The sequence below is a fragment of the Lolium rigidum genome, chromosome 3, assembly GCF_022539505.1.
Source record: "Lolium rigidum isolate FL_2022 chromosome 3, APGP_CSIRO_Lrig_0.1, whole genome shotgun sequence".
NCBI classification, from domain to species: domain Eukaryota; kingdom Viridiplantae; phylum Streptophyta; class Magnoliopsida; order Poales; family Poaceae; genus Lolium; species Lolium rigidum.
The window spans coordinates 201,182,008-201,193,262 of NC_061510.1; the positions used below are offsets into that span (position 1 = coordinate 201,182,008).

The 11,255-nt window shown below is 44.7% G+C and overlaps 1 protein-coding gene across 4 annotated transcripts; it reads right to left on the reverse strand.

Moving 5' to 3' along the window:
- Positions 1–1,548: 1,548 nt before the first annotated feature.
- Positions 1,549–6,592, reverse strand: LOC124702897 (E3 ubiquitin-protein ligase RHF2A-like). 4 transcript variants are annotated; one of them, XM_047235072.1, is made up of 9 exons: positions 6,439–6,592; positions 4,688–4,845; positions 4,552–4,598; positions 3,530–3,596; positions 3,321–3,425; positions 2,831–3,219; positions 2,645–2,755; positions 2,194–2,567; positions 1,549–1,785 (listed from the first exon to the last, which is right to left on the reverse strand). In XM_047235072.1, exons 2-8 carry the CDS (start codon positions 4,826–4,828, stop codon positions 2,249–2,251), a joined length of 1,179 nt encoding a protein of 392 aa, XP_047091028.1. In that variant the 5' UTR covers positions 4,829–4,845; positions 6,439–6,592; the 3' UTR covers positions 1,549–1,785; positions 2,194–2,248. The 4 variants fall into 4 exon arrangements, with proteins under 4 accessions (XP_047091028.1, XP_047091030.1, XP_047091027.1 ...); XM_047235074.1 differs by having other exon boundaries at positions 3,330–3,429; positions 3,534–3,596; positions 6,439–6,566; XM_047235071.1 differs by having other exon boundaries at positions 3,321–3,429; positions 3,534–3,596; positions 6,439–6,566.
- Positions 6,593–11,255: the final 4,663 nt, after the last annotated feature.

Sequence of the window (11,255 nt, forward strand, 5' to 3'; positions counted from 1 at the left end):
GCGTCGACCAAGAAGACGCAGGCGTTGATCACGCAGTGCCTCGCCGAGGTTTCCTCGACCCTGCTCTTCCGCGACAAGAAGAACGACGAAAGGTGGGTGGCGCTGCTCAAGAGGCAAGAGGAGAAGATGGAGCTCAAGAAATGCAAGGAGGACATGTCCCTGCTGACAGCGTCGACAGCTGGAATGTCTCCCCAGATGCGGGCGGCGCACAACTTCTACAAAGGCGATATCCTCGACGATATCGAAGCCAAAATGGTGGCGGCCTAGGCAGCAGCAACCCCACCCCAGGAGCAAGAGCCGGCACCAGCAGACGTGTCTGCGATAGCGTCTGCTAGTACACCTGCGTCAGCGGCATCGGTGTCAACGACGAAGCAGGCAAACTGGGCAGTTCACGAGCCTCGTGATCGACGGGCCTACGTCGACTCAGGATGCGTCATCGGCGTCACCCAACCCCTTCTTCTAATTTACGTCTTATTAGGTTGCACCACCGGTCTTCAGTATGATCACGTACCCAGTACTTTGATTGCGGCAACTCTGATCACGACAACTTCGGCGGGAACAATCTCTTTTAAATGTAAACTATTTAATTTTTTGTTTGAAGACGGTGTTTGAGGGACGCGGCTAGGGAGCGACGAACACACCGCGTTTGATTGCGGCAACTCTGATCACGACAACTTCGGCGGGAACAATCTCTTTTAAATGTAAACTATTTAATTTTTTGTTTGAAGACGGTGTTTGAGGGACGCGGCTAGGGAGCGACGAACACACCGCGTTTGGGGGACGAACACACCGCGTTTGGGGGACGTAGGTGGAGATGTCTTATATCATGGAAGAGAGGACAACTTGTGGCAGCGATGAGGACTGAGGAGAGGCAGGTGACGACGATGTTGATATCATGGAAGAGAGGACAACTTGTGGCAGCGATGAGGACTGAGGAGAGGCAGGTGACGACGATGTGGCAGTGAGAGGGAAATTGGTATCGGGGTTGGTGACAGGATGATGGGGATGGGACTGGACTATTGGTCTGAACCTAGTGGCTGCAAGTAATTCATAGATACCCTCTACAAACAAGCCAATATCCTACCTCATTCTGCCATGAAAGAGTTAGTGTTTGTTAGCGGAAAAAACCCACCTAGCTACAATAATTTAGTGTGGATACGGGTTTTTTACATCTCAAATACTCTCTCCGTCTAAAATAAAAATAGGTCTCAAATTTTTCTAGATTCAGATGTATCTAGACATAATTAAAGTGTCTAGATACATCTATCTAGACAAAACTAAGACACCTATTTTTGGACAGAGGTAGTATACTGTCAATATTTTGACCACCTCAGAATGTCCAGCCACAAAGCCAATCAATCTGTGTTTCATGGAACATACCAAAACTTGATGTGCCTCACTTGCATTGCATCAGTATATATGCAACATGCAGAATTTTGTTTACCAAAACAGTTTAGTAATAAACATAGAACATCTTTGTAGATGATAACCGTTCAACAGCATGATAATACTCTTGGCTGTTCCAGTCATATTTGTCACACTTATGCATGCTATGAAATTACCAGATCCATTATTTATACCAGTAAACAAAAGTCTCAGGAATTTTAATTACAGAGACGAAACAGGAGACAAATCAACTGCCTAGGCAATACCTCAGGCCAACCGCCCTTTTATCAAACCAATACATCAAATTATCATTCAGGATTTCTGGAGGTGATTTATGCAACAGTTGAGGAGATGGCACCATCATGTCGTTGGAGTCTTTACTCAGCCACCTGCCCATACCTGAATGCCAATCGTTCCATTTGTTAGTTGGGCACTAAAACTCCACGCAAGTAAGTAGTTCATCTAAAGAAGATGAAAAAAAAATTCAAGTCAACCCCGGATTACTCATAATTATTACGTCAGCCAACACATACTATCTGCTTTTTGCAGTATGCAAAATGGCTATTTGTGTATTCAGTTTTAACCAGCGACAAGCCGACAACCAAGGCAATCACTAAACTCCGGCATTAGTACTTTAGTAGGCAACGCAGCCATGGTTGAAAACATTGTTGTTATCAGTACACTTCTGTCGGAGAAATAACCTAGTATCTAGGACTACTTAAGTAATGTAGTCAATCCAATTCACATGTAAAACAACAGAGATCACAAGTTCATACCAGACATGTGTTCTGTAGAAAGACGTAATACCTTTGAATATGATGAATGGGCACATGCAGGCCTTCTTCAGAAACAGTAGGAGGCACTAATTTGAACCAGATGCTGTCACACAGGGGGCGGAAGTGTTGCTAGTGCTACTACTGGTAGTATTATTTGAGTTACTTTCTGTAACCCTCTCATTGCTTGGTTCTGTAGTGGGACAAATTTCAGAAGTAGATGCCGTTGGGCTATCGCCTGTTCTACCACTTCCTCTAGTTTCCAAGCGCTCCATCATCCTTGATACAGATGCAATTCCATTATTAACTTCTCGTCTCACTTCAGAACCAAGATCTGACACAGATGAGTTACGTGAAAAAAGTCTCTCCTTCCACCCTCGGGTACTTTTTGTAATAGATTCTTTGTACCTGAATTTCACAAAAGAAAGAGATATAAGATAAATATTTATTAGAACAAAGGATTTTGTTAAGATAAATTTACATACTTTGTGGAGACTGCATTTAAGCGGGACTTCAGAGAGTCAGAGAAAGACTGAATATCTGATGGCCCAGCCCTGTCAGTACTTACTGGAGTTGACTGTCCAGTGGAATGTCTCCTGATAACACCAGAACCATCAGATAGTTTGATCATAAAAAGTCAACATGAGCAACTGTAGAGAAGGTTAGTTTACCTGTTGAAAAACCTAGGACTGGACACAGGAGTACTATTTCCAGACGAAACAACAGCGTCTTGTTCAGCATCGTAGGTAAGTACCCCAGGACTTTGGTTGCCCGCCTCTTCAATAGAATTAGCACGTGGTGATAAGTCACCAGCTCTGGGGACAAGAATCCTTAAGTCGTTACCACCTTCCCCTTGAGCGGACGATGATGAAACTGAGCCAGCAGAAGGCGTGTTTGGATGTGCAGAGAAAACCAAGAACTGTGGACGACCATGAGAGCCAGATCGGCCCCTCTGCCCCTCCCTTCTGCCAAGGTGGTGTGACCTTCCCATCGCCGCAGCAGCAGCTAGATGCTGCAGTATACGCTCTTCAAGTTCAGCATCATTACCAGCAACAGGTAACTGCACACGATCATCTTGTGAATCAGGATAACATATGAAAAATACTTCACTGGTTAAAGCATACGTAATATGTCACATAAACTTAGTTACATAACACATACATGCTGCACCTCGAAATCGCTAAGCGCAGGATGATGAAATATGGTGGTATTTCGAGTTTGATTGGTTCTTACATTCCTCTCCCGTTCTACTATCTCTAGCAGCTCCTGACTGAGATATTTGGAAGGCAGGAGTTAGTAAAATTCTACATGTTCAGAAAACATATTTGGTATTTGAATATTCAAGGAATATCCATATATCTTGCCAGAACTTGCCTGGTAGGATCCTTCATACTGATAGGCTGCCAGCACATAGGGCACTGAGAACTTCTTTGACACCTACACAAAACTCCCACCAATCATTAACGTACAAATATTTTGAACGCAAGACACATGGATAAAACAATGGCGATGGCAAAACAATTCTACACACGTTCAATTCAATTGAACTCTAGAATACCCTGTGGGACTTTTCACAATAGTTTCCTAATCGAGTAATAGTTTCTGGAAATTTCTGTTGTAACTTCCAATAAAGTACTATAAAACTGAAATTTCACAAGTCATAGTATCAACTTTCACTTGTCATATCGCAAAATCAACTGAAGTGTTGCAAACATTGTGGGTATGTACATCTCATATTTATTATACATACAAAATGTGTGAAAGTTATGGTTCCATGGTAGAGTAGTCCTTCCACTAATGAAAACAAAAATTTATGGAGTTATGGTATGCATGTATATGTAACTACTGAAATTGGCCATGTGAAAATTACATCAGTTGATAGGTAGGCAAAAATATTTGAACACTATATTTTTTTTAATTTACTGATTTACAATGTACAAAACCACTGACAGAAATAAATATCACTGAGAACAGTACAGACATCTATTCAGGAACAAGCAGACCTCTCAACAATTCATCAAGTACTATTGACAACGCAGAAACAAATCCTACCGGAGTTGCACCCAGGAGAGAAAGGTGTACAAGGAGAAAACAATTAAGAGTTGGCCTAGCTTATCTTGAATGCACGGCAAAAATTTGGTAACCTACTTGAACAATTAAGTGATATATGAGTGGTTCATATAAAACAGCTTATACCAAGAAGGAGAAGAGTAAAGGTTATTTAAGATCAATTCCATTTCCATATGAATCTAACAGAAGACAAGCAGATTTCATAGTTCTAATAACCATTAGATCCGTGAGCATATGGTTCCAGATGGAAATAGGTACAGTGCACAGCATAAATACAAGGTAACAGCAAGTGGTGAGATAAATAATAGAGTTAGTGCCATACCATTCAAGAATGCATTGGAGATGGAACTCATGTTTGCAACCAGTCAACTGTAGCACAGAAGAAAGCATATGGAAAGGGTTATAAGTTGACCTCAGCTAGCAAACAAAATATCGTAATTAAAGAAATGGCATCATACTGCGGAAGGATCACTCTCACAGAAAGCCTCAAGGCAAATGCTACATGCATCATCGCATGCATCCTGAACCCCACCCTCTACAAAGGCTGCAGGTGATGTCAAACTCTCCATCTTGGCCTTCTCATCAGTTTCAGAAGCCATTGAAACAGCACTGATATCTAGAAATGGGCAAAAAAAAAGGACTCGGAGTTAACACTTGAATAGATCATAGCTCTAGTGACTTATAGATGAAAAGAGAACATGTTCACTCTGACGTAAGAAAGCAGATCATAACAGCAAAATGCAAAGACAAAAGTTAGTATACATGTCGTATAGCCGTATCCAGGAAGAAATGGTGCAACTATGTTTAGTGAAACTAGATAAATTACATTACAAACCAAGTAAAAAAAAAAATCCAAATATGCAAAACAAGATCCACTTTACCAGGCACCTTGTTTCATTTCAAGTGGAACAGGCTATATTAACTACACAATAAGAATTGACCATTTTACTAGAAAGACAAATAGGCAACGAAAGTAAGAACCGATAGCGTGTGTGGTGTTGTGTTTGCATTCGACAATATTCCATAGAGGAGCTGAACCACCAAGCACCGAAAAGATAAAAGTAGAGCAAAGTATGTTGTCCAAGGAGTTACATATTGCATAACAAATTCTCTAACAGAACGCTACTAAACAACTTCATCTAAAATGAAGACCACTCTGTTGGAACAATCTAACCATCCAAATAGCACAACAAAATGACAAATTGAATGGCGGCCAAAAGCATGTTGTCCATTGAAGACAAGAAATGAAACCACAGGAGAAGACAAATGATTCCATAAAATTATCACATGAAAACATACACAGTACTAGTCAAACAAATAGGAAATAAGAAGGCGTTGTTCAAATTTTTTAAAGAAAACAAACGATATTTGTCGTGAAAAAAAAAACACTGGGGTGGCACTCGGATAAAATAACAATATCCGAAAATCAGACCGATTTCTTGAACATGTTTGCACGAAATTAACCATACATAGTCAGTTAGTTCAAAGCCCGCTATGGTACGGGCAGTAAAGGTATTTCCACAAGCCACAAGTAAAGCAGCACTAGGATACTCCTCCCATCACATAAGACTTATGCGATCCCTGATCAGAACTTGGCTATGGCAAGAGGGCCACTATTTATTTAGTTAGTAGAGGCTGAATGAGCAGCAGTTGTCCCAAATTAAGTAGCCCCCAGTCTGAGATCAAACCAAACATAAACCCACAACACAGCCCATAAACCTGCCCCAGAGAGTAGCCGCCGCCGCCGCCTAGTGAACTCAACTCTACGCGGAACGCCCAGTCCCACCCGAATCACGATCCAAGGTACCCCTGAATCTGTGCTCTCAGCCCGCGCCACACTATACCTATAGAAAACCAAAATCCCCAGACTGCAAAGCAAAATACGCAGCACATCCTAGCGAGAGAAGCGGCAATTATCAGAAATCCAAGGCCGATTCGCGGCAAACCGAAGAAGAAAGGAAAACCCCAATTAAATTCCAGAACTAGTATGAGAAGGAATTCGCGCTGAGGCCCAGACTCCTACTACCTACCACATCCGCTGGAATTATCCCGTGTCCAGACCCCGCGACCAGAACGAAACCCTAGCAGCGTGTCCGAGCTCTTGGTCTCCCCGAATCCGGCGACGGGTCGCCGTCCGATCACACGCCGCGACGACGAACGAAAAGGGGGTGGGGGGACGACGAGCGGGGGTGGTGGTTCCCGATCTTACCAGGAAGGCCGAGACGCCGGCGGGGCGGGCCGATCCGGTCCGATTCGATGCGTGGAGGAGCACGGAACCCTCTCTCTCTGTCCGTGAAGGAGACGGTGGGGAAAGGGAAGGGGGGAGAGGAGGGGAAAGCAATTGCGAACAAGCGCGTGCGTCGTCTCCACTCGGCCCCCACCCTCGCAGTGGGCCCCGCTCCTGCCACCACCTCACCTCGCCACCCTCTGACGCGCTGTTAGTGAACCACTGACTGGTGGGTCGGACCTGTGAGAGGGCCCCACGCGTCGGTGGCAAGTGGACGATATCTGGGCAGCCGGGTGGGAAAGTGGGGCAGGAGGTCTCGAGAGTGAGACAAGCGGGTCGCATTTTAAGTACGTCTTGACCGCTCCTTCGCCAGCTCGCATCGTCTACCCGCGCGCGCTGGGGCCCGCTCCGCGTCGGGTCGTGTCAGTGGGCTTGGCGTTGTGGGGTAGGTGGATGGAGACGGTGGGAGTGTCTGTCTAGTTTTCCTTTTTGCGGTGAGAGCTGGGCCACACCTGGCAGTGGGACTGGACTTGTGGTGGGGCGTGACTGCGTGGGCACGGGATTCGAGCGGTAACGGCACGTCGGCGGCCACAGCCGGCCACCGTCTCCGTGGATAATGTAAGAAATAATGCCACGGTGGGTGGATGACAGTGGGACCAACCGGAGACTAGACGCGCCATTACGCTGGACCTGCCTGTTTCTTTCGTGGACGCGGCTCGGCTGAGATTAGTGACCCAAACCACCCCCATGTGCTAACACGTTTTGTCTCCTCCATGTTCTCTTCGCTATCTTTGTTTGTTTTATTTTTTCAACGACAACGTACGTGTCGCACTCGTACATTGCGCCCGACTGCAATGTAGGTGTCGCAAATGCGCTTGGAGGGCAAAACAACATGGTTTGGCCAAATTTTCAGTTTATGTACAATACGAGATGCATAAAAAAATATTTTTAGAAAAAAAGGATTTTATCTTATTTATATTAGGTAGATGGTTAGCTCATATAGAAATGTAAGTACTAGTGCTTAAGAAAATGATTGGTTTATTTACTTGAGCACTTTTGTAAACACCATGCATTATACTAGTATATTGTCTTAGTGAGCAAATGGACTGGCTAGGGTGGGCCCACGCCACATGTATACTCTTTTTTTAGAACAAATATTGGCTTCAAAGGGCATAATGTTGCACTCATTAAGCTCGCTGGATATGCATCTTACAAGGAGGACCTTAAATAAAAATGCAACTTCATCCTCAAACTGAGTCCACCTACAAATTCTAGTTGAGGAAGCCTCGTGCGGCCATCAACGTCAGCACCAGGGACGTTATCACTTGATGCAAAGACGGTTAGGGTCATGGGCGGATGCAAAATCTAAGATTTTTTTACTACCCCAAATAATTTCTTGGCCAGAGGCTTTTCAAGTCATACTAGTTGAATGCCCGTGCTTCGCCACGGTAAATTTTAATTATATTGAAGCAACCGCGTTGCATGGAGGTGAGTATGCTCTGAATTTTCTCGAGATTTAAGCTTAATATACGAGGATTGAAGATTCCCCACATTATTTCTGCCTAAGAATTTTTAAGAAATTGTACCATAATAGTGTATAGCAACACGTAATAATCTTTTTGTATGCAATCATGTTTTAACATGTAATTTTGTCTTTAATAATTATTTAGATAAATAATTGTATGTTTCTATAAGAATCAACTTATAGTTATATCCTAATCACTCTAAAAAAACTTATATCCTTATCCAACTGAAAATGCAAATGACTAAGATATGAAGACAAAGGTATTGATCAAATCATTAATGTAACACACAATGTCCCGAGGGTTGTGTCGTCGCGATATGGCGCGTGAACCCTCATATCCCAAGACGGTTTAATGGTCGGGTTCATACATATCACCAATACGATGGGTCTGCATGTTGGCCCGCTAAGTTTTGGCTTTCTTTGTTTTGGGAAATAATATTCAGAAATATTCAGCTCCGCTTTCTCGCAATAAGTTTTGCTTGGTCATGTTGCTTGCATACACTGCTAAAAACTTACACTCAAATAGGTCATCATCCCAACATCAGTAACACACTCCTCGGCCCCAATAAACACTTTCTTCCCTGCAACTTCGCTCAAACTATTGTGGTGTTACTGCAACCACTTTCAAGATAGCTTCCATTAGTTGGATCAAATCCTTCCCTTGCCGCACGACCTTTCATGCCCTAGTATGTATACCACGTCTCCACTACATGGAACCCCTCTCCCTCTCCCTCCCTCCCTCTCTCTCTCTCCCCCCTACCACTCTCTCTCAACTCCATATAAAAAATTCCATCTCAACACCACTTCACCATGACTGGTTCACCCCTCCCTCTCCTGACTCGGACACGGAAGATAGCGTGTCAACAATTGATCAAATGAGCAAAAACCTTTAATATCTTCACCGAGAGAGTTTACATGGAAGACATATTTGTCTAGTCATGTCGAACCGTCCTTGAGAACGACACATGTTTGTTGTCCAAGACGAGCTCAACCTTGGTAGTTGACATGTTTTAATCACATCGAGCGCTATCTCATGAGAGGTTTGTACACCGACGGTGGGTTCAATCGGGTCGGTGAATTAAGTCGATGATACGAGTGCACAGGGGTCCTAGGTTTTTAGGATCCCCACAAGGTCCTAGTGGACTACGCTTATTGACAAGGAAATATATTCAAAACATCTAAACTACTCGAACGAACAACAGTAAAAGATTTGCTATTGCTTCCCTAGCGTGAAAACGCAAAAACATCATGAAATATCATGAGATGACAGGATATACTTGTACGTAACCGATTCCTCTTCCAATTGCAAATATACAGTAATTCTATTTTTTGGGAAAATATGAACTAATTCGATGATAGCATTGCTCGTTGATAATATGAAAAATGATCACATAACAAAATCAACAAGTTTTTTTTACTCCTTCCATTTTCGTAAATTAATTTGCCTAAAGCAGATTTTTGTAAATTGTTCCAACTTCTTGTTTTGTATTCGTATTTGTGTTGAACTGTTGTGTGCATCTTAGTTATGCATAGGTTAGGAATTTTTGAGTAATAAAACATTTTATCCAAAAACAACATTGGCGTTGTCATGCTCGTTGCCGTTCTTGCCGTGCTCAACGACATGGGCACATGGCCGCACACCCATCTTCACCACGACCCTATACGCCAAGGTCGCCAATGCAGCCTGCACCAGCCACCGGCAAACCCACAACTGGACATACGCAACCGTTGGCACCAAATACCCAATCCTATTATGCCTCCCTTAATCTGTCTCATCACTCTCCGTGAGCTCAACCCGCAAAACTGATCGCCAGATGGCACTCCTGTAGTTCAAGCCCAACTTAACTGACCCTATGCACCATCTTCACACATGCATGGACAAACGCCACCTCGTCATGTACTGAAAACCTAAAGAACTCGACACATATGTACTTGTCGGGTGCAGCTTCAGCATTCTCGCTCGCGGGTCCCGGGAATAATAGACAGCCTCAAGAAAAGTGTGGAAGATCAAGATGTGCAAGAACAACCTCACCGCGAGCTCCCACTTGAGCTCGCGAAGCTCATGATGGGGCGGAGTCGACCTCTCCCTTAACCGGCTAAGCGGCATAACCCTCGGCGTCGCTCGCCGAGCTTAGGAACTTCAAGGTGATTATCCAGCTCTGCCAAAGGAAGCAATCTTAGCATTGTAGTCCTTGTTAATGGTGTCTCATTGGATGGCCGCCGGCATGAGCCCCTTGGAGGCGCTGAGCGTAAGCCGCCAGGCCAGTCCAACTCTGATTCTCTTCCGTCGGAGGGCCTGTTAGGCTCCGGCGGTTTGTCAACGAGGTAGACGTCGAGGACAAAGCGCGTGATAAGATGCTAGATTGCTAAAGACGGGGAACCCGGGGCCATCACCGCCACGCCTCAGCGAACCTGGCACTGGCAGAGATCTGTTTCAGTGAGTACCTCGTTAGTGCCCCTGTCATTAAGCACGTTAGCATACCCGAACATCTCAGGCTCTCGGCCTCCTGGGGCTCTAGCTGGGTGTCCTCCTGAACTAACCCATCAGCGGATCACAGGAAAACATGAGAGTGACGATGCATAGGAAGGCGTGCTCTAAAAAAAGATGTACATGCACGACCTACGTGCTGAATTAGACGTCTGACTATCATTCAGGACTGGCCCACGCGAATGGGGCGGCATCAGCATCGTGGTGGTGGAAGAGGAAGGGCATCAGCCGCTCCCACTCGTGTGCCATCGCCGCCTGGATATTCCAACAGGTGAGGCCAAAGTGGTGAGGAGAGAGGCATGGCAGCGGCCGCGGGTAGGAATGAGCTGCAAGGGCCGACGCACTTTGTCGTCGGCGTGAGGATACGAGTCGGCCTTTGGGTTTGTTTTCACGTAGTGCCGCGATATTTCTCCGGCGCCGGATGCGCCATGTATTCTTCCATGCGGTGATTGGAGATTGGGGCGATCGTACTAACCATCGCAAATTGGTTTAGATTCGCTAGTAATCAGGTGGTGTTTCAGTATTTTGTGCATGCGCTGGTTGCTAATAGAGAGCGTGAGTTGTTGGAAATAAAGTGCATCTACAATGGTAGACGCTAATCTAGACGATTAAGTGCACATAAATTAATCTCAGAAAATTGAATTATCACTAAGCGCTTTAGTTTCCAACGCTGGCCGCTTATCTGGGTCGCTAGCAAAATAAAGCAAGCTACGCTACCGATCTTTCTCCCCAACGCGTAAAATCAAGCGCCCCTACCAGATACGTTTTAAGTTGGTTGAGGAAAGT